General features: G+C 36.2%; 1 protein-coding gene across 1 annotated transcript; it reads left to right on the top strand.

The window, feature by feature from the left end:
- The first annotated feature begins 651 nt into the window (after positions 1-651).
- ANXA1 (annexin A1) lies at positions 652-19542 on the top strand. The gene is made up of 13 exons (XM_025423307.3): positions 652-897; positions 8239-8318; positions 8413-8521; positions 9015-9109; positions 9948-10061; positions 10487-10577; positions 12370-12449; positions 12636-12692; positions 14506-14599; positions 15403-15498; positions 16747-16805; positions 18184-18306; positions 19204-19542. Exons 2-13 carry the CDS (start codon positions 8253-8255, stop codon positions 19255-19257), a joined length of 1038 nt encoding a protein of 345 aa, XP_025279092.1. The 5' UTR covers positions 652-897; positions 8239-8252; the 3' UTR covers positions 19258-19542.
- The last annotated feature ends 4756 nt before the right edge of the window (positions 19543-24298 follow it).

Raw genomic sequence — 24298 nt, 5'->3', positions numbered from 1 at the left:
AGATAATCTGGGGATTTATTTCTTTTATATTTCTTATTTACATACACAAGCTATATACAAGCACAAGAAGTATTTTATTTCATCATTTCATTTCATTTTTTTAAGTAGGCTCCAGGCCCAGCATGGAGCACAATGTGGAACTTGAACTCACAACCCTGAGATCAAGACCGGAGCTGAGGTCAAGAGTCAGAGGCACCCAGTTGCCCCAACAAGTCTTTTATTTTAAGGTAAGAAAAATGCTGGTAAAATATAAATAAAACTTAATCAGCATGGTATGATGTTAAAATTTACAAAAATACATTATTTCTCAATTGTCACAAGAATTCTAGTGTTTAAGACTGCCTGGATAATATTATCCCTATTTTTACAAGAGTAGAAGGGTTCAGGGAAATTAAATATGTCCCTAGGATCACATAGTAGTAAGTGATGGAGCTGGGATTCAGACTGAAAGGGTTTTCTTGGGTTTATCTGAGGTTTATATATTTTTTATTTCACAACCAGTTTAACTAAAAAAAATAGGTGTCAATCATTGGTAGCAGAGTTGGGGTAGACAATACTGCTGCAACTTGAAAATCTATTGCATTTTACTTTGGAAAAAGCAGTGCAAACTAAGAAGGGGGGAAAAAACTCTGTGCTTCCGGTTTTTCTTTTCCCCCTTTGTGCTGTCTGCCTGGAGTTGGTTTAGTGAGTAGTTATGTTGCAAGACTTGTTTCACTTTGTTTCGGGCAAGGCTGAGCCACGTATTACAAACAAAAAGGCAACCAATTACTAACTTCTGGTTGCTAGGTGTGGCCTCCTTTCAAACTCTATAAAATCAGAAGTACAAGGCTTCTCTGCTAGTGTGAAACGTTCAGAGGAGAATCTCAGAGTGCTTTGGAAGAAGGAGTGAAAAAAAGGGTAAGTCTTAGTTTTCTTTTTAGTTAGTTTTGATTGTTTTGAAAACTTTTCCCCTCGGGATGTTAAGTGTTACTGCTTCTGCAGGATTTAGGGCTAGGCGTATTTAGTATGCTTTGAGAAATCTTTCTGTGAAATCACATTGGGTATTTATATTTTAGAAACCACAGATTGTAATGTTCTGTTTTACTTTGTTAAGAAATAGAGTTTACAAATATGGACAGTTTGCTTAATCCTGGCTTATTGTACTGTTGGTGAGTTACCATGGGGAAAAAAAAGAAGAAAGAATGTGTTTTCCTCCTCGGAGTTATACATAGGGAGGGTGGATGCTTGCAGAACAGAAGTGTTAGAGATGAGTTTCAGGAAAACTGTTTCAAAGTAGCAGGACTATCTTATTTTTCTTTTTTGATAAGAATCATATAGAGTCAGACCTCATAGTGATAATCATGCCCTTTGTAATTAACATTTGAAATTACGTTATGTTTATTTATGCAGTGTAAATAAATCAGAGGATCCGCTTATTAAACATTTCATTTAAAGAGGGTGTGGCCACATTCTTATTCCTGTGGTCTCTGTGTCATAGACCAGCTTTTCCAGTGATGCTTTGAAAACCTAAAGGGAAGGGAAATACTTTCTGGGTGGTGTCAGATAAGTTATTTCCTGTGAATGCCAATTGGGTCCTCTAAAAATTATTCTACTTAGTAGCATCTGGATTGTGAATGAGAACTAATGGCCGTAAACTCCTTAGAAAACCACAAAGCAAGTCTAAAGCAGAGTTTTTACTGGTGTTGGGTATATTTGCAAAAGGGAGAGAATTTGAATCATAACATATCCAGCTAATTGTACATTACAAGTGTTCCTCCAAGAATTTTTCTTAGCCCATTTTGAATGTTAAATGTCCTGATGTCTAACTTTTAATGCTAGCTTGCTGAAGAAAGGTGTGTTTTTCTTGCCTTGTTGATGTCTAAAATTATACGTGAACTTTGAAAAAGTAACATTCCCCTCTGCACCCGGAATGTATTTTGGTAGCTGGAAAAGAAGGAACATTGCAGAATGATTCAACTGTGGTAAAGTGCTCGTTTCATAATTCTGAAATGGCCTCTTCTCCAGAAGTTATGTTACCACCCGGGCCTCAGGCTCAGCCACATGTGGCAGATAGCCAATATCTCACTGATGTTGACAAAATAAATAGTTCATAATAATATTATTTAGACTTTCACGCTTATTAAATGCTTTCTCAATCAAAAGATCTGCAAAGCTAAATTTCTGTGGATGAAGTAGTTTGCTGAGTTGGTTGTTCTTAACCTTCTCTAGAGCCTAGAGTTATATTTAAAATCAGAGCTAAACAGCTAAACCAATGGCCCTATTATTTTTTCAGTGATAAACCCAAAGCAGTTTTTGAAGCAAATAAGTTCACTTTTCTTTAAAACAGGATAAAATTTTATCGGAACAATCAGAACAGATATAGTTTATATGCTATGTTCCTTAATTTTCTCCTCTTCTGTCCACTTGAGGTGAAATTTAAGGTAGGCACTTCAGAGCTATCACACATTTTAGATACTATTTATTCCAACATTCTTATTTTTGCAAATGAAGACCCCTGAAGAAGTTAAATGTTTTCTTGAGGCCCTAAAGTCAGTTAAAGAGAATCAAAATAGGGCTCAGCACTCCTCAATTCTTATGTTTATATCCTACAGTTAGGAGGAAACATTTGTTAAATGTATAGATATGTTTCCTAAGTAATTAGCACTAATACACTGCTTATTCATTCTGTAACATTTATTAACATAGTAAATACCAGGGATTGGAGGTACATAATGAATGTGGATTAGCACTGCTCTCATGGTAATGCTGCCAGGGAATATAGATATGTCAGTAGAAAGCAATGATACAAATTGGTTAGGGAGTAGCATAGGGGCAGGAGGATGCCTTGGGAGAGCGCAGGAGGTCACCCAGCCCAGTGCTGAACCAATGAGTGAGTTTTCTGGAGGGTGTGAAGAGGTCTATGCTGAGTCCTTGTAGAAGTACCAGTTTGGCCAAGGAGAGCAAATATGGAGGAGGAAACAGCATTCCAGGCAAAGGAGACACTGTGTCCAAAGGCCCAGAAGCTGAACATTCATGAGACTACCTTTCAGAAAGTGGTTCTTCATAAGTCATACCGTTGGCTAGTCTAATTGCCTTCTCCCACATGGGTAGGTGTGGGAAGGACTTCTGAAATACATAATCAAGGGAAAAACTGAGCACACGCCAAAGCATTGAAAAATAAACACCTGAGTCCTAGGGCAAACCTTGCCACAGTCTCCATGGGCCCACTCACTGTTAATGAGTTTGATCCTCAAGTGCGAGCTATTAAAAATAACATTTCCTGCCAGTCTTTTGGTCCTTAGCTTAAAAGAATATGCAATCAAACAGCATGGATTTATGTATGTCTTGATGCTTGCCACTTCCGTCTAGAACACTGCCAGGAAATCATACTGTTTCTACTGTTCCCAAGTAGAACATTGGAATAAGGATGTTGTCTTAGGGACACCTGGGTGGCTCAGTGGTTGAGCATCTGCCTTCGGCTCAGGACGTGATCCCAGGGTCCTGGGATCGAGTCCTGCATCGGGTTCCCAATGAGAAGCCTGCTTCTCCCTCTGCCTGTGTCTCTGCCTCTCTCTGTCTTTCATGAATAAATAAATAAAATCTTAAAAAAAAAAAAAAAGGATGTTGTCCTAGGCAAGTCACTGTTGGTATCGCTGTACAACTGATCATTCTAGATTGTCACGAGGAAGGCATGAGAGACCACAAAACTCAGTTTGTCACAGATCTTGGAAGCTGTCTTTCATGAGGCCAACAGAGATAGAAATGGTGATTAACAACAGCAACAAAACAAACGACTTTTGTAATAAATTCAATCCTTCAAAAGAGTTGCGAGAATATTGCTTAAGAATTACCATATATTTTATACCCAGATTCCCCAATTGTTAATATGCCACATTTGTTTTGTCTTCTTTCCTCTTCTACCTTCTCGCTATATTTTTGCTATCACATTTGAGAGAACACTACAGATATGACGTCCCTATGCCTCTAACTTACTCCTGTCTCTATATATTAAAAAACGAGGACACAACTGGAGTGCGGTTTTTGAAAAATCAGGAAATTGATTTTGATACCAGCCTTAGTGTTTCCACATTTTGGGTCGGTTTAATTACTAATGCACTGTTTCCGGAATACCTTTATGATATAGCTTAACAAGCATGGATCCTACATTCTGTCTAATATCTTGGGCATATTTTTATGCATATTTACTCTCTTTAATTCCTTGCTGAATGAGATAAAGAAAGGTGTCTTTATGAAACATAAGTATAAAGAAAATGCTCATCTCTAGAAAGTTACACATTTATGCACAGATAAATGAGATTGGTAGACAGTGCATGTTCACAAACAGATCATTTACTAGAAGAACTCTGAAATATTATTAATTTCCATGAGGTCAATCTCTCTATAAATGGCCAATTTCATCATCAAATTAGACGATGTTAAGGATGAGATAAGCTTGGTTTCAGAGCTCATTAGCAGTCAGATTAAGTATATATTGAGCCAAGGTACATTAATAAAATGTGCTCTTAAGTACCTACTATAAACAGTACAACTAAAAAAAGAAAAAGAAAAAAAGAAAATCTTTTGTGAACTCATGGGGTTATCTAATTTATTTTTTTAACTGTATAATTCTATTTCTTAGACCAAATATTTCTCTGAATAGTAATAATATCTGACATTTTCATAACATATAGCAGTCTATAAAATATCTTTGTATGCATTATTCATCTATAGTTAAGCAAGTATTAACCTTCAAATTATTGAATAGGTTCTATCAAGTACAAATGCTAGTTTTCAAGCAGAGGGTAATTATTGAAGAGATAGAGTGGTTTAGCAATTCAATTTGGCCAGATTTTTTTTTTTTTTTTTAATGGAGAGAGTGTGCACTGGAGCAGAGTGGGAGTGGTGAAGTCTGGAGTGGATTAGGGGAGGGGCAGAAGGAGAGGGAGATAGAGAATTGTAAGAAGGCTCCATGGCCTATGTGGAGCCCTATGGGCGCTCGATCTCAACCCTGAGATCTCCACCAGAGCAGAAATCAAGAGTCAGTAGCTTAACCAACTGAGCCACCCAGGTGTCCCAGTCTCCTCTACATTTTTGGCAAAAATATTTTTACTGTAGTATTTGTAAGGTATGTTGCAACTGTTAAAGATTTCTATTAATATATGCGGTTGACATTGAGCAGTTAACTACTAGTACATAATAAAATCTCTTTCCTTCGGGTCAATTTCTTATATCCTGCCACTATGCCTGTATCTTTAAGCTGAGAGCTAGTAGATATTATTTGGCTGGACTGAGATTCCATTTTCCTCACATTGCTTTTCTGAGACAATCTATTCAGGCTACTTTTCTTTTCCAGACCATGCTTTCAGACCATCCAAATTATTTCAAACTCTAAGATCCAGGAACTCAGGAGATATGTTACAAAGATAACTCCTGTATAGACTCTGTTGTGTCAAATAAATTATTCAGACCCCTTATTATTGTTGTTTTGTGTTATGTGAAGAAATCGATGCATTATGGGAGCATTTTTTTGAAGTGAAAAAAAATGAGTCCTGTTAAGTTTCACAAAATTTATTTTTATTTTTTTTTAAATTTTTATTTATTTATGATAGTCACACAGAGAGAGAGAGAGAGGCAGAGACACAGGCAGAGGGAGAAGCAGGCTCCATGCACCGGGAGCCTGACGTGGGATTCGATCCTGGGTCTCCAGGATCGTGCCCTGGGCCAAAGGCAGGCGCCAAACCGCTGCGCCACCCAGGGATCCCGACAAAATTTATTTTTTTAAGTTGTGAGATTCTTTTTTATTTAAGATTTTATTTATTTATTTATTTATTTATTTACTTACTTACTTACTTATTTGTGAGAGACACAGAGAAAGGCAGAGACATAGGCAGAGGGAGAAGCAGGTGGGATCACAACCTGGGCCAAGGACAGGTGCTCAACCGCTGAGCCAGCCAGGGTCCCTGAGATGCATTTTTAAAATTATGTTGACAATATCCTTTGTCTCTGGTCTCTTTTGAAGTTTTTGTTTGTTTGCCCAATTGAAAAGAATGGAAATACTGGAATGCCTGTTTCACTGATGGAAGAGTATTTTACTAAGTGACCAATCATATCACTCATTTTGAGGATTCTACTTTATGAAGGGCATGGATGAGTTTATAAAAATGGAAATCTCACATACCTGAAATCTTGCCAGAAATAGTTAGAAGTTCAGGATGTGCCAATTAAATAATTGGAAAATGAAACTCCACGTGCCCGCAGCAATTGCTCCAGATTACGACTGTAATGGGAGCTAAAACCTAGTGCAAAATTGTACATCATGACTTCACCTCAGGAAATAACTTCAAATTTATCCGTTGCTGGGGGTGGGGTGGGGAAGAGATTACTTTAAATGAATGCACAATATATTGGTTCTTCTCGCAGATGACATAATAGTAATTCGAACAATCCCCATGATAATAAAGTGGAGATAGTTTCTGCTGTAGATATGATTTCCTTCACGTATTTAATTTCATTACTTGAAACAGATTATTTTTCAGCAGGTGTGGCTGAAATCCTTTGTCTGAACATGCTGTTAAGGAATCAGGTTATGGGTTTTATTCTTCATCATTCCTTTAGCTTCGTATCAAGAATTTAAAAGTACTGAGATTGCCCTTCCAGACTTTTTCAGATGTACTCACAGTCATAGTCTCCAGAGGGATAAGCAAAAGAGTGTGGAGAGAGATGCCTCGCTTGACCTCGGATTCCTAAAAGCACATCCCCAGACAAAAAAAGGATCACTGATAACTTCTTTTGTGGATAAACGGAGCACAATAGGTTTTTTTTTTAATTAAAAAATTTTTAAAGGTTTTATTTATTGATTCATGAGAGACACACAGAGAGAGGCTGACACATAGGCAGAGGGAGCAGCAGGCTCTCCACAGGTAGTCCGAAGTGGGATTTGATCCTAGGATCCTACCTCACAACCTGAACCAAAGGCAGATGCTCAACCACTGAGCCACTCAGGTGCCCCACATTCGGTTTTAAACGTGCTTCAGGTTTTTAAAATATACATGGTTGGTTAAACAAAAATACTGCTGAACCATGAGAGCAATTCCAAAAATTTTGAGATAGGATTTGCCTAAAGGGGGCATCTATGTTGCAATTTCACCCTGATACTTCCTGTTAGAACAAAGAACCTGGTATATGATCTGGGTTTTTTGTGTTGGGTGGAGAAATTTGAAGGACTAGTAGTTAGGATGGCTCAACCAGGAAGAAATGTGAGAATAGCAATTACTCCAGGGGCTGAAATAATTTTATCCCAAGGAATGGAAAATGGAAATGGAATTATTTGAAGGAGAAATACCATCCAAATATCTCTTTGTCAAACTTTTTTAACATTTTGAGTCTGAATCAACTTTTGTAGACTGTCACAGATTGTTTTACCTTATAAACGTAAAATGTTATGCTCTTTCTCTCCCCATTTCTTCTCTTTCAGCCCTCACCAATCCCACGCAGATTCTCTGAAGGCCTGCTAAACAGCCTCTAATCTTTCATCTTGCCCATCTCTTTGCCGTCCTCTTATGATATAGGATGACTGATCTTTCTGAAATATAAAAGGAATCATGCTGCTCTCTTTTTAGAAAACCATTCATGTTTTCCTAAAGCTTTGGAGATACATTTAAACTTCTTTGATTGGGCTTCTGTCAACATTTCTTCCTTCAGTAGACAACTTTCAATGTCCCAAATATGACAACCTTCTCTCTGTTTTGTTCTCTATAACTTTTCTGTCAGGTTCATCTTGACTCATTTCAAGAGAGGCTCAGATCAGCTAGCGCTGCCTCTAAGCTTTTGTTCCCCCCCCCCCCCACCCTCGGGAAGCACACACTAGCAGGAAGTTCTCTTGAGGCAAGGATGAAGTTTCAACATTTTTTGGGCCCTCAGTGCTTAGCACATGGTGGATGGTCTATAAATTTAGAGCAGTGAAGTAAATCACCAGCCCCTCTCTTCAGCCTCCACACTTCCTTGTAGAATCATCTGACCCTTAAAGGTTAGGACTAAATATGACAAGAAAGAGCCAAATGTCTGAGTAGAGGCTGTTCTGTTTGAGGAATAAGACTCTCCTTTTAAAAAGCTTACATCTAGCATTTTATTATGCTCCTAATAAGTGATCTGAAAATAAGGTCAAAGCTACTCTATGTCTTGAGTATGTGAGAGAGTAGAGTGATGTATATATGTGATGGGTTGGTGTTCTGTAATAAAATCTACCTGTTTTCTTTCCAGATACTTCTTTAAAAATGGCAATGGTATCAGAATTCCTCAAACAGGCCTGGTTTATTGAAAATGAAGAGCAGGAATACATCGTAAGTCAAGTGACAATAAAATAACTTAGTTAAATATCAGAATAGAAACTAATGAGAATGAATGGACATGACTCTGTTTCTCTGTCATCCACAGGAAACTGTGAAAGGATCCAAAGGAGGTCCTGGGTCAGCAGTGAGCCCCTACCCTAGCTTCAATCCATCCTCCGATGTTGCTGCCTTGCACAACGCAATAACAGTTAAAGGTAATGACATGTTCCCCAAACAGTTCTCTTCTGGATATTTCCCAGTGGCCATTTGAATAACTATCATAAAAGAGACACGTGCAGTTGGAAACGTCTGTTTCATTTTGAAGATAAAAAAGATTTATCTGTGAAACACAGATATATTGCCTTTCGCAGCACTTAGCAAATTTTGGTCAAATAAGTGGGATCTCCATTGTTATGACTGATATTTTTACCAGCTTATTTCCAGCAGAAATTCAGTGCTGACATCAACATCTCTCCTCACATGTACGGTCTTTTTTTTAAAGATTTTTATTTATGTATTCATGTGAGACACACAGAGAGGGACAGAGACGCAGGCAGAGGAAGAGGCAGGCTCCCTGTGGGGAGCCCAATGGAGGCCTCAATCACAGGACCCCGGGATCAACCTGAGCCAAAGGCAGATTCTCAACCACTGAGCTACCCAGGCATCCCAAGAAAATTGATTTAAAGCCTGGTGACCTTTTATTTCCAGGTGTGGATGAAGCAACCATCATTGACATTCTAACTAAGAGGAACAATGCACAGCGTCAACAGATCAAAGCAGCATATCTCCAGGAAAAAGGAAAGGTAGGTCGGAGTGGTAAATTTAGATACTCAATTTCAGTTACATGTATGTCTAGACATGGATTTTAAAGCACAGTTACCTACTTTTTTCAGTCTCTAACACTGTTTTCCCTTTACAACTAAGACTAAGATTATAGTACTTACCCATTTGATTGCAATGTAATCAATACTAGCAAAGTCAATCATTAATCATCTTGGTTCTTTGCAGATAACTTCTCTAATGGAGACCAGTCTTTAATTTGAATATAGTGAATACCGAAAGTACTATTGGCAATAAGGAGTATGTTCTGATTGACATGTCTTCTGCTAAAATTTAACCTGAGCAATTTAATGTCTAAGTGTAAAGTTTTTTCGTATAATTCTACTTTAAAAGTAAGATTTGTATTTTTTAAAACCAATAAGGGGTATTTTTTTAAGGAGTTGCAGTTAGAAAATGATATAATGCCAATGTCTGATTATAGTGCTTATTTGAGCAGTGCAAACTCCAAAGCCTGGAAAATTATTAATGCATTTTTTAGAGCATTCTTACTTCTGTTTCTATCGATATACAAATCTATATGTTTTAAGATTTGTGATTTCCTCATCATGTAAGAAAACCCTCAAAGAAGTCCTTTCAGAAGTTACCAGTGAATTCAGTACATTTCACTGTCATCATTCTATATCTAAAAAGTGAAGATAGCATTCTACATACCATATTTTGTATCTGAAAGAAAGGAGCTCTAGAAGATGGCTGGATTTAGAAATCAGTAGAAAGGTTACCTAAAGGCTGGGCAACCCCACATTGCTATACCGCCCAGCATGTTTCTTATGAGAAGCCCTGACTCTAATCTCTTCGGTACAGCCCCTGGATGAAGCTCTGAAGAAAGCCCTTTCTGGTCACCTCGAGGAAGTTGTTTTGGCTCTATTAAAAACTCCAGCCCAGTTTGATGCTGATGAACTTCGTGGTGCCATGAAGGTAAAGAATTGATATAAGCAAAATTCCTTTCCTCAACAGATTGTACAGGTCAAGTCTACTTATACCTCCTGTTATAACCTCGCATCCAGTACAGGGCATGCCAATCAGTGGGAATAAAATAAGCGAGTGAATGAATGAATGAATTGATTAATTAAATGGTGGTGTTAGCAGATGTATTATTTCCACTCCCCTCATGATGTCTGTCACTGCATGAATCCTAGACCTCACTTTTTATATATTTGTGCAAAATAATGGCTTTTGTTTTTAGACTAATATAATTAGTTTATCGTATTTATTAAATATTGTGGCTATTTATTAAATACTGTAGGAAATTTACTAAATGCTAGATTCAAATAAATTTTGGGACACCAAAACTAGCAGATGCTCTTGAATAAAGTTTTTCCTACATTTCCTTTTCAATTCAGGGCCTTGGAACTGATGAAGACACTCTGGATGAAATTTTGGCATCAAGAACTAACAAGGAAATCAGAGAAATTAACAGAGTCTATAGAGAAGGTATGTTTTAATGCCCAACAGTCCAAGTTACCTTAGTTGGAAACTAAATCTGATACACCTTTCTTTAAATTGAACGTGGGAGTTAATGATGTGGCTTTGGAAATTCTTCATATTAAAATATTTCTTCATTGTTTGGGATGTATCTCGCACATGTGCACTGTTACCAGATAGCCCTCAAGTTGCTAGGGTGCTGATAAGGGAGACAGTATCCCACCCCTTGTCAAGTTAGCACTTTAATAGAAACTGTCTTTCAAAGACAAATGTTACATACTATTGTCATGGAAAACTCAATTCATAGCATTGAATTTAAAGCATTTCCTAAATACATTCCTATTTTTCTGAGATTTATGCCCAAAAAAATGTTCCATTCTCTTTTATTTTGGAAAGATAACAAGAACAGAAATTTCCAAACAAGATATTCTCCATTTGTCCTTGAAAAGGTAAAGAGTGCAGTGCTTATAATCCTCTGATGGGAACTTTCACTTTACTATTATGAATATAAATGATTCACTTACTCTTTATCTCTAGTTATATCCATGGGGATGAAAGTCCATGGCTCATTTTATCTATCCAGTGAAACATCTCATTTAAATGATATGCTCGACGCTGTCAACAAGCGGGTAGCTATAACTGGGTCCTGGGCAATTTTGGAAGTTTCATGAGTTTCCTTTTCTGGTTTCACAAACCCTCCACATTTTTGGCTTCCCAGCCAAAATGCAACACCATAGAGGATCTTTCTGCTTGATTTTCATTCCAATCACAGGGAATATAGTAGCCCTCACACATTGTTTTCAGAGAAATTTAATAAAGAAATCAGAAGAAGGAATTTATATCTCATTACCAGTGTTTATCTTAGATCCCTTTATTAGTAATAATAGTCAAGAAAGGCATCATTAATAGTTTTTTGTTTGATAAAGCAGTTTACGGAGGTATATATCTATATTTCTCCATTATACCCCAAATACAGTGCAGTGATACCTTAATATTTAACTGTCCTGTCTTCTAGTCAATTATAAATTCAGTTAATTTTTGGCTAATACAGCATTAATTAATTAGGTTTAATTAGGGTATTTAGACAAAAGAAAGTTGTAAATCTATATTTATACATACTTACACACACATATATATACATAAACTATATTACATGTAAGGTATTTATACTTTTTTAAAGTAAGTAATCTGTGTTCAAGCAAGTACCTCTGGCTTATTCTTTTATTTTTTATTTTTTTATTTTAAAGATTTTATTTATTTATTCTTGAGAGACACACACAGAGAGAGGCAGAGACATAGGCAGAGAGAAGCAGGCTCCATGCAGGGAGCCCGATGTGGGACCCGATCCCGGGACTCCAGGATCACTCTCTGGGCCAAAGGCAGGCGCTCAATCGCTGAGCCACCCAGGTGTCCCAGCTTCTTCTTTTTTTTTTCCGGCTTATTCTTTTAAATAACTATTCTAATTTATACCATTGCATAAATTCAGGCATGTTTTATTTCAAAGTTAATTTTTTAAATTATGTATACCTATGCAATTTATTCTTATTAGCAAAGTTTGTATGACTGTTAGAGTTTTATTCACAATATTATCTAAATTGCTTTCATTGCCTTGTAGGAAGTACATTTGCTGATCTAAAATTTTACTTGCTCTGATTTATTTAAAAAATAATATTTGAAATATATTCCTTAAGTGACTGAACATTTGACACTGCAAATGCTAAGCCAGTACACAGATGTCAGATATTATTTTTATTACCATTTTCACTGGTTTATTGAAAAATATGCTTTTCTCATTTCTCAGAACTGAAGAGAGATCTGGCTAAAGATATCACCTCAGACACATCTGGAGATTATCGGAATGCTCTGCTTTCTCTTGCTAAGGTACCTCAGCTAGTTCAGGACAGACCTCTTCCTTTTGAAGAGTAAAATGAGATTCCCTCTCTCTCAAAATAAGCACTTGATTCTCTTTTTCTCAAAAAATATTATTTATCTGATTTTAGAGGAATTAAGTAAATCATGTGATTACATGCTGGAAAACCACTTACCAAAGAATGGGATTTTTTTCAGGGTGATCGATCTGAGGATTTTGGCGTAAATGATGACTTGGCCGATACGGATGCCAGGGTAAGCAAGTGCTGACAAATACTACTGGAATGGATTTCCCATGTCAGATAGGTTCTGCATTAGGTGGGGTTACCGCTTGATGTCTCTATGTGAAAGCAAAACTAAGACCCTCTGAGAGACCAATGGCCCCTAATGTTCATTCCCTGAATGATGCACACCCAGCCTGTTCTCGAATAACCCAAGAGAGGAAAATTATGTTTTAAAAGATTTAATTATTCACAAAGTGGGGAAGGATTGAAAGACAATGAGAATTTATCATTCACAAGGATTGTTTTGTTGAGAAAACTCTGAATTTTTATTTTACCGTGTATAAGAAACGGAAAAATAAATTTTTAACTCAAGTGGAAAGAGTAAGCACAACATTTTTAATGGAACAATGGAGTGGTTTGTAGATATAAGTTTATATTACGAAAACATTATAGAAATTATATTATAACTATAAAAGATTATAATAATATATTTATATTCTTTCTGGTATATTGATCCACATAGTTTCATTGAGGTTGTTGGTTATGTATACACCAATCCATTGGCAACATTAGAAAAATCGTGCCATTTTAGGGCTGGAATTTCTGTTAAAAAATTTAAAAAACCCTATTATTTGCATATGCTTTCCTCATGGGACAGTATTATGTCTATACATTCATCACAGTGAGTTAGTAGGATAGAAACTTATGTGTGCATACTCACTCCCTTCACAATACCAGTACATTATATTTCACATAAAAGGAACTCAGTAAAAGTTTTTGTTGAATAAATGCATACATACCAGGTTTTTGCCTGAAATGTCCAAAATAACTTCTGTCCATCAGAAGTTTGGCCATTATTAAAATAATAGAAATTTGCATAATAGAAATTATGCAAGCATATCGAAGAACAGAAGTTAGTTTATGAATAATTGCCCCCATAACAAAAAATTATTCTTATTTACTTATGCCATTTCTGAATTTGCGTTCCATTGTAAGGCTATCAGGGCTCTTAGATGTATATTTATGGCAGCTACATGGATTAGTGTGGCCCAGGGGGATGATGGCAATTAACATATCAAAGTTAACAGAGCATGCTTGTGACAGTAAGGGAAGGATTATCTTTTTCAGTTACGAAAGAAGAAAATCTGCAGTTTAATAAGGTTAAATTCTTTATCTAAGATTATAGAGCAACTAAATTGCAGAGTCAGAATCTGACTCCAGAAATTCTATATCAAAATTCAAGATCTAGGTTATGTTTGTATTATTGATTTATTAGTACTTGCTGATAGTTACTTTGAACAATTAAGAGTAAAAAAAATTTTTTTTAGAGAGTCCCATGGAGCTGTCTTGATATAGAACATAATCCGAAAGCAATTTAATCCAGCAAATATTTATTCCGCAAAAAAAATATATTCAGTCTCTACTGTCTGCAGGGTGCCTGGAGACATACTGTGGAAGATACTTGCCAAACTAAGGTCCCTCCCTATCTTTAAGGAATTTGCATTCTTAACATTGCCGACTGTGATTAAATTGGACACAAAGCAGCTGCCTAGAAAATTTTTGAAGAGATCTAACATTCTTGTGCAGATATCAAGTCAGTAGATACTCAAATGTTTATGTTTCTTTTAAAAAAAAAAGACTCCATTTATTTATTCGAGAGAGAGAGAGAGAGCGAGAGCGCTAAGACAGAGAGAGGGAAAGGAGAGGGAGAAGCAGGCTCCCCACTGGGCAGGGAGCTCACCTTGTGGCTTGGTCCCAGGACCCTGGATTCATGACCTGAGCCAAAGGCAGATGCTCAACTGAATGAGTCACCCAGGTGCCCCTATGTTTTTGTTTCTTGATAGGCTTTATATGAAGCAGGAGAAAGGAGAAAAGGAACAGATGTGAATGTGTTCATTACCATCCTTACCACCAGAGCCTATCCCCACCTTCGCCAAGGTAAGAAAAAAAATTCCTGAAAACCATTTATAGAAGACGCAGGTTTTTTGAGGACAAATAAAAGAAGGGAAAGAGTGCATTGAGCATTTGTCCAACTTTGCACAGTCGCCATTTTACCATATTTGAGACATACTTTGTGACTTTGGCAGGTAGAGCTTCATTTAATTATCTTGACTATTTCTACTCCCCCAAAATATTTGGAATAGTTGTGACAAAATATACACATACAACAGAATGAAATTACAATGAAGAGAAACATTAAAGTCCGGACTAAGTGGGGAGGGCGGGGGGAAGGCATAGAGATGCTCCCAGACCAAAAAGCAACAAGAATTCTGACCTTTGAGCACAAGATTTGGCTCTGAACCTCTTGGAAGCCAAGGCAAAGGGGGAAGTCCAAATGATGACTTTAAGTTCATCATCTTATAATAGCACAGTGATTTTTTAGGATAAAAGAAAGAGATATTTACTACACAGCTCTTTATAGAAGGGAAGATCCATTCGGTATGGCATTTAGCTCTGATGCGGTAAGGGCCATGGTTGTCAATCACATGCCAGTTCTAATAAAAGTCAACATGTGTGAGAAGTCCCCAAAATATCCAGGAGCACCAGGATAGCCATGCGAGTTACATTCTTAGGAGAAGACAAAATCTCCAAAATACACTCCGTGAAACGATTAGCTTTAAAATGTGTGTTTTGAAGAGTCAGTCATCCAAAGAAATGCTTTGAGTCAGTTACCCTGATTTTGCTAGTTTGCTAAAGCATAGGATGCTTTGTACATCTCTTAGTTTAAATTTAATATTCAGTGTTTCAGAAATACCGCAAGTACAGTAAGCACGACATGAACAAAGTTCTGGATCTGGAGATGAAAGGTGACATCGAGAAATGCCTCACGGCTATCGGTATGTAGTCATGGAAAGGGAAGAGTTTTCTAACTTGAAATGATCAAGGCTGTCCCACAATTCAAAAACAAAACAAAACCAAAAACTGCTGCCCAGCCTGAGTGGCTCAGTGAGTGAAATTTCTGCCTCTTGATCTCAGCTCAGGTCTTCATCTCAGAGTGATGAGTTCCATGCTGGGTGTGGAGCTTACTTAAAGATAAATAAATAAATAAATATAATTTTTTTTTTAAATCCTAAGATGTGATAAACTTATGTTCTATATAGAGGCAACATGTAAGATAACAGCAATGAATATTTAGCTAAAGGTATATAATGTCCTTCTTAATAATTACAGATATTATTACCTTTTTCAGAAAGTTGGACAAGTGGGAAATGCTTTCTCATAAGCATTTACTTATGCCAAGTGACGCACCAGGGTGGGCATAGCTCAGAGGAAAGTCAGAGTGGCCATTAAGAGCATGGGGTTTGGAAATAAATAAATGCAGGTTCAAATCCTGTCACTTGCTGATTGAGTCATCTTAGACAAGTCCAGAGGGATTAGCTCCATAGGTCTCCAGGACCTTCTGGAAAGTTCTTCAGAAGAAAAAGGTTTTAAAGGTCTCCCATGCTATTTCGATGACCTGGGAGCCTATGTTCTAAAGCAGTGCTCCTCAAATGAATGTGTGCACGAATCTCCTGGAAACTATGTTAAAATGCAGATTCTGATTTAGCAGGTCTGTAGTGGGGCCTTGGGATTCTGTATTTCTAACAAGCTCCCAGTTTACGTCAATACTTTTGGTCACACTTTGAGTAGCAAGGTAGAGACTATTACTAATGGATGCATCTGTTAGTGTTTTATCTTGTGGTTGCATCTGTTAGTGTTTTATCTTGTGGATGCCTTATACTGGAAACAAGTCCTATTTCACTTGAAAAAAAAATTCTTATTACAACTTAAGAAAAATATTTATGGTATGCCCCCATGGCCTCTATCATCTACTGGTTTCCTCATGTCCAAGAAGAGTATTCTCGGGAGAGTATGAACTGAAGTTGCTGTTGGGTGGATTTAAGATAGAGGAGATAGGTGACGCTGTCATGGAAAAGATTCCTCAAGGCCGCCATCTAGAGAAGAGCTTTTTATAGGCTAAATATCCCCTAGTAGAGGAGGGATGAGGAAGTAGAGTGGAGAATGGAATTTTGCTGGTCAAACTTTCAGATGTATCTTTCTTCTCATGTGGTAAATATGTCAACTAAAGTGTGCCTGTCTTGCAGTGAAGTGTGCCACAAGCAAACCTATGTTCTTTGCTGAGAAGCTTCATGAGGCCATGAAGGTAACATTCTATTTTTATGCTTTGCTGAGGGGTGAAATTACTGTTTGTGGGGAGAAAAACAGGAAACTGTATTGTTTGCACACCACACCGATGTTAATATCTTCCCAATAAAAAAGAATCATTGTTCCACTTAATGCAAGAGGCAATGCACATACTTAGTGGAATAAAATTCTGTCAGACTTGTCCTATTTTTTTTTATAGGTAAGGTGGTCAGGTGAGCTTGTCAGTAATTCGTGGTATACTTGTTTCCATAAAACCTGAGTCAGCAGAGAAAAGATATGTATTTTTTTCTTTTAATGCGTTAGTAGCCTATTTCCACCAAGGTTGTGGGTTTTATAATTTCCTCCTTTCTAAGTTTCACTTGCCTTTTTTATTATTCTGTCATCCATGCCACGGATTCGTATTTCATTCCAAGATTTTAAAATGTTGTTTTAAAATTACTGAAGTGTTATTAAGATATATTTGCAATACCACTTCAACTTCGAACTTTATTCTCCTCGGGATGCCACCTATATACAGGTATTGTGAAAAGCTATTAGGTTGTCTCTTTTTTTTTCTTTGCAACTCCAAAATAAGGAAGTTGAGAGAGAGAGAGAGAGACAGAGAGACAGAGAGAGAGAGAGAGAGAGATCTAACCATTTAATTAATAAGAAAGAATCCTTCTGAAATGGTAAAATGATACACATGGTGCCAGCACCTGGTAGGCAGTACAGTCCTAGACCACATGCCTGCTTGCCATCTAGGGGGGTAATTATCTAGGTGAGTAAGGATGAATACCTAACATTATAGAAGAGCAGGAGAAATCAATGAAGACTTGCTGTCTGCTAAACTAAGACCTGATATTTGAATAGGAATTGGCCAGATGAGAGCAAGGGTGGAAGAGATGGAAGGATAAAGTTGGTCCAGGGGAGGAGTTAGCATGACTCTCTCAAGATAATAAATATAATGAGAGTGATGGTGCACAGTGGAAGAAGAGATTGTGGAATCAGGCATTGTAAACCCAAATAAAATGATTGATTTTCCTCCTAAAAGCCACCAGAGACCATTGAGGGTTTTAAACAGATGGATTATATGATCATATTTGCAATTTAGAAGTTCATGTTATTATTGGTAATTTTTGAATGGGTTAGACCAAGGAAAGACTGGATGATAGAAGACCAATTAGGAGGTTGTAAAAGCTCTTACATGCTGCCAATGCAGTTGTTGTGTTCCTGTCATTTTATTTCCACCTGTGTCAAGTGCGTGTGTGTGTGTGTGTCTGTGTGTGCATATGTGTGTGTTTTAATGAATAAACAAAAGAGCTGCACATTCAAACCTATACCTGCTTTATGAAGAGTACGCTCTGAGTATGACATTTACCATCATTTGCTTTAAACAGGGTTCTGGAACTCGTCATAAGACACTGATCAGAATTATGGTTTCCCGTTCAGAAATTGACATGAATGATATCAAAGCATGCTACCAGAAGTTGTATGGTGTCTCTCTCTGCCAAGCCATCCTGGTACGTTATAATTTTCATAATGCCATCTCCACAAACGGCAGTCTTTTTTGCAACTTTTCCAAAAAGAAAAACTGACTTACATATCTATAGATTTTATATGTAAGATTAATTGGTTTTATTAGGATGCATAATTTATAAGTAAATTGAACTTTCACTGGATTAGTAAGTTCTGCACTAAAAAAGACTACACAAATACACAAATATTTTAGTAGCAATGGAAATATTTATTTCCCAAACATAAATTTAGCAACCAGAATATTTTAGTAGGGAGATATAATGATTTATTTTGCAATGAATATTGGTCAGAAATTAGAAACTTATCATTCTAATTTTTCCTAGATTTTGTTATTAAAATGTATAACATGCATGTTTAAATTTTCATTAAAAATAAAAAGAAAGAAAAGTCAAGGATTTTTCAACTTATTGAAAGATTGAAAGATAGGTGACTATTTAAAGTTAAGTTGTCACTTATATCGGATAACTAAATCTATCAAGAAAAAGTGAGAAAATCACAGGCTTATCACTTTCTCCCTGGTGAGTGAGTCAAATAGCCTTCACTATGATATGAAATTAAACTGTGCTAAGCCTACTCAATTTTGTGTGATATTTCATTCTTGGAAAATAATGGCTGTAATATACAACATAATTAATATAATCTGAATTTTGAAAGCTATTGCTTTTTATGTAATAATCAATGAACAAATATTAGTTATCTGCTATATTAGTTGTATTATTTCAATAAATGATATTCTTATCAAAGATCCTAGAGTTTACATACTGTGATATATGTTCTACATCTATAAATATATAAATACATAATTCTTCTATAATTAAAAATCCCTTATGTTGATTATGGTTCCAGGTAGCATTAAATATGCTCTATTTCTTAATCAACAGGATGAAACCAAGGGAGATTATGAAAAAATCCTGGTGGCTCTCTGCGGAGACTAACTTTCCTTTGATGATCACAAGCTTCTTGATCAGAAGACTTTTTAATCATATCTTTTCATTCCATATCATAGACTTAAATAGGAAAGTTTTCTCAGCAGGAATACAGTCTAGCTAAATACTTTCTAAAAAATATAGCCTATAAATTGTTTTTATATCGCAACTCCATGTAAGTTTTTTTAAAACTATATTTATCCCAAAATATAAAACCTCATAAAAGATTGTCCTAATAACATTACCTGAGAAAGATGTTTGTGCAGTAGAAAATAAAATGATCTTGCAGGACAACTGTGTGTCATTGGTCCTTCTATTCTGAGTATATGTGTGTGTGTTTGTGTGTGTGTGTGTGTGTGTGTGTGTGTATAATGAAATAATTTAACTTGATATCAAGGGCAAGGACTTGAATACTAAATTATAATCATTTAATGAAATAGATTTTGCAAATTAAACTTGAGAAAATATTCACAGAGTTGGAAAATGGACTCCTTATATGTGATCATCCAGATACAGATAATTAAGTGCAGGTCTGTGTAATAATGGATTTATTGCATTAGCATTGTAACAATTGAACATTCTGTTGCTTCACAAACCAATGTGAACATGAGATGATAACAGCAATAAAAATTTCTCTTTTTAAAAAATGGCAGTTGCATGTTAAGTTTTCAAAGAAGCTGTTGAACTGTTTCCAGAGTGCCTGTACCACCTCATTTTTCCATTAATATATGTGTATTATAGTTTCTCCACAACCTTGTCAGCATTTGATATTGCCACTATTTTGTATTTTGACACTTTATTATTTATTGTTGGGTTTTGAGAATTCTTTATATACTCTAGATAGTAGTCCTTTGTCAAATATATGGTTTGCAAATGTTTCCTCTCAGTCTGCAGCTTTGTCTTTTCATCCTCTTATTAGGTCTTTGTCAAAGCAAACACTTTAAATTTTAATGTGGTTCAGTTATTCCATTTTTTCTTTTATTGATAGTGCTTTTCATACACAGACTTTTAATGGACCTTAATCCCTGAAAACTTTCTCCTCTGTTTTCTCCTAAAAGTTTTTCATTTAACATTTAAAGTTTGTGATCCGTAGTGAAATAATTTCTGTGTAAAGTGTGAAACCTAGGTCAAAGCGCTCTCTCTTTTTTCCTTAGCATGTTGAGTGGCTCCCACACCATTTGCTTCCTCTGTCAAATTGTTCTTGCACTTTTGTAAAAGAAATCAGTTATTTTCCCCTGAGAGTATTCTTACCACATAGGCAATAATTTAATTTAATTTAATTTAATTTAATTTAATTTAATTTTATTTTATTTTATTTTATTTTATTCCCAGAATAATCCAGTTAGGTATTTGAATCTCTGACCATCCTAGCTGCATTCACCTGATTGTAGCTTTATCTGCCTTGATCCCCACACTTCACTTTCTTCCACTTACACCTGGTCCCATACATCCTATGGAACAATCATGAATATTTGGGCCATAATACATCAGCCAAACTAAGACTGACAGATATGCTGCTTATCATAGCCTCTGACATTTTTAGGTCTTTTGTTATTATATATTGTACCTCCTTTGTGTACTTGTTTGGTTGGAAAAGTACCTGAGTGGGAAATCAGAGGGAACCTAAGGCTGGCACATCGAGGCAGGATGAATTTATCAAGGGGTTTTCATCAGTACTATTCTAAAAAATAGAGTCAAGGTGCTTGAATGTATCTGCTGGTCAAGACTGCATCCACACCTCTTCCTCTTCTAAATTAATTTTAGAGAAACTGCCTAAGTGAGTTACCCTCTCTTTGCCTGCCTTTCCTTCCCTGTCCACTGTCTTAGAAGATGACTTCTGAAAACTTTATCATGCAGACTTTCTTGCCTTCTGACATGACATTACGCATCTGTCAAAACCTACAGTTTACAACTTGCAGAAATGTGCAACACATCATAGACCACCATGTAAATCACAGGATTTTAGTTAATAATAATGTATCAATATTGGTTCATCAATTATAACAATGAGTAACAATTAGCACTAGCTAAGGCAAGATGTTAATAATAAGGAAACCTATGGGATAGAGGTAGGGTATTTGGAACTCTGCATAATTTTGCTATAAACCTAAAAGTGTCCTAAAATAATAAAGTTTATTAAAAAACAGTTCTCAACTTTTGAAACTTAAAATAAATCCAGAAGCAAGGACCTGTGCAACAGGTGACAATATAATGTAATGATTATAATACAGACACATATGAAATATTTTAGCAAAACGGGAAATAGGTAACAGAATTGTGGAAAGACAGTAAAATGGGGAATGCATGAGGGATGAATGTTATTTCATTTTGTTGAAGGATTGAATGAATAAATGTATTTATAGAGAATCATTCATTGTTAAAAACTATTTTTAGAAGCTTTTTTTTTTTTTTTTTTAATCCTCAGACAAATCTGTGAGAGGAATGTGATCTGCTTTTATAAATGAGAAATCTAAAGCTCCCAAAGGTCATTTGACTTGTTCAGGTTCATATAGTTTATGAATGAATGAACATAAATTTTAACACAAATTCCTGACCCCAGATCCATTTCACTGAAGTTATGTATGGAAAGAAAGGCCAAAGAAGGAGAGAAACTGAATGAGAAGCTACTTCAGAAAGCCACATCTTTTGACAAAGATGCTATTTTAATAATAAGTAAAAATAAAAATGTTCTCTTCTGCTTATAGTGATATTTGTGTGTGTGTGTGTGTGTGAATCTACTTCCTAAGGCCATGCAAAGCAATTTATTCATTGTCAATTTTCTTTTTTGATAGCTCATTTCCTTTTAATAGGGAATAGGTTTAAAGGAAAAATAATTGGAGATATAAATGTCAACTATTAGCTATAAGTGTACTTATTATCAAGATTTGGCTAACAAAGAGAAAGAAAAAGACTACAAAAAGCCTCAAGCTCTGTGACTAGATACTGAAATTAAACATGATGCCAAGAAATTAGTTTTTCCATATGGACAAGATATTCTTCTTGGTAAACACTGTGGTATAGGATAAACCTCTGACAATATTATGCACAAAATTGTTAAACTCTAGGGAAATCCCCCATTCCCTCCATTTGTGTTTCTAACTCACACTAAGGCTTTCAGCTCTGTGTTAAGATGACAGTTCTTCCAAAAAGTCTTCCTTGAAACTCAAAATCTTGGTGAGGCCTGCCCCTCAATGCTTCCATAATACCGTATTACAACTGCCAGTTCAGTTGTCCTTTCTCTTCTCTATGCTTCTTAAGGGTAGGGACTGTGCTTGTTTTATTCACTTCTGTTTTTCTAGTACCCTACCCAGTCCCTTGTAGATAACATACACTTAAATTTTTAAATATGCAAATAAGTAAACAAACACATAAAACAGGTAGCTAGCACTTTGCATTTGCTGAAAAACCTTCCATTATCCCTTTTTGCCTGATACGTGAATTTTTGTAAGCCTATGATGATTTTGTTAACACACACAGACACACATACACTAAATACTTGTTGATTCTAGCATGGAGGAGTAGAAACTGTATAATACCGATGATCAATTTCTCAAACAAAATATTGCTAATATTTTCAACAATCTGCATAAATATAAGAATAATATAAAAGAATATTTAATATTGCAAAACCATATATTATTTAATATATATTTAATACTGCAAAACCATATACTATACCGCATATATTATTCATTGGTCTTTCACCCCTTTCTCTCTAGGTTCAACACACATATGCTCTGCATACTTCATCTTTGGCTAAAGTGTCTCCTAAAGTAGTTGCTCCTTGCTTCTATCTAACCTCTTTTTTTTTTTATTCTTATGATTAAATTAGAATATTCACAGTGACCAAGTCTGCTCTTTATATCTTATGTGACACCTCAAGTGACATCTTTGCCACCAGAGTGCAAGGTTAATTACTTTGAGCATGATTCCCTTTCGACTTTTCTTCTTCTTCTTTTGTCCTAGTTCCTACATAACTCCATACATGTGGAATACACAAAGATAGTTTCTGTGCATGTATCAATTAATTTTGTGGTCCTCTGTAACTAACAGAAAAATCTGACTAATAATGGTTAAATGAATAATTTTTTTTCCCCACAAGAAATCCAGGGGAAGACCACTGCTTGCATTGAGGCTGAATGATGTTGGGAAATTTTGTGATCATCTGGCATTTGCCTTATGTTGATTACCTACCTCATGGTCTTAAAGTGGCTGCCAGACTTCAGATATGCCTGGCTTCATCATGTCTGGGACTACTCAGGTTCCCTAAACTAAGCATTTTACTTAAAAATGAGGTTGGATGAGTATATGTGTATGTGCTGATACAAAGTAATTGGCATCTATAAGCTTAAACATCAGGAGAATCAGTTTGTTCTTCGGTTGCAAGCAACAGAGACTGATTGGTTAATTTACAAGAAAGGGATTTACAGATATGAGTGTGTTGGAGTAAAGGACTGAGAATGAATAGAAAATCAAGAGTTTTCAAAATAGGCAAGAACCTTGAGAGCTGTGAAGGGATGAGACAGGAGGGAAAAAAGCATAGCAATCTTCTTATTGCTCTCGCACCCTCATCATTTTGCTGTCACCAAAGACCTTTGTAGGGAATCACCTCCAATCCTCTCTCTTCCTGGCTATGCAGTTCTGGCTAGAAGAATCTCCTACAATTGTAGTTCATTGGAGTCTAGGGCTGGCCAGGCATCTCTCTCTTTATACGGTGATATAAGTCTTCTCCAAGTAGACTGGATTGAGATTCCTTAGTGCATGGTGTCCTCAGGGAAGTAAGCCCACCGACATAGCAGTTTTGGCTCTACCACAAATGTTCTGGCTACCATGGCAGGAGCTACATCACCTACAACCTGGCCTCAGAAGTTGCAGCATCACTTCTGACACATCATTTTTTAAAGATTTTATTTATTTATTCATGAGAGACACAGAAGGAGAGAGAGGCAGAGACACAGGCAGAGGGAGAAGCAGGCTCCATGCAGGGAGCCTGATATGGGACTAGATTCTGGATCTCCAGGATCATGACCCGGGCTGAAGGTGGTGCTAA

Source organism: Canis lupus, chromosome 1 (assembly GCF_003254725.2).
Source record: "Canis lupus dingo isolate Sandy chromosome 1, ASM325472v2, whole genome shotgun sequence".
Classification (NCBI taxonomy): Eukaryota; Metazoa; Chordata; class Mammalia; order Carnivora; family Canidae; genus Canis; species Canis lupus.
This window is presented reverse-complemented; position numbering and strand designations above follow the sequence as displayed.

What these genes read in the sequence shown, in the direction of transcription:
- ANXA1 (XM_025423307.3), top strand. Translation starts at nt 8,253, where the DNA reads ATGGCAATGGTATCAGAATTCCTCAAACAGGCCTGGTTTATTGAAAAT. An exon ending in CAACGCAATAACAGTTAAAG is followed by an intron (nt 8,522 to 9,014) that starts GTAATGACATGT and finishes TTTTATTTCCAG; the next exon opens with GTGTGGATGAAGCAACCATC. An exon ending in AGCTTCATGAGGCCATGAAG is followed by an intron (nt 16,806 to 18,183) that starts GTAACATTCTAT and finishes TGCTTTAAACAG; the next exon opens with GGTTCTGGAACTCGTCATAA.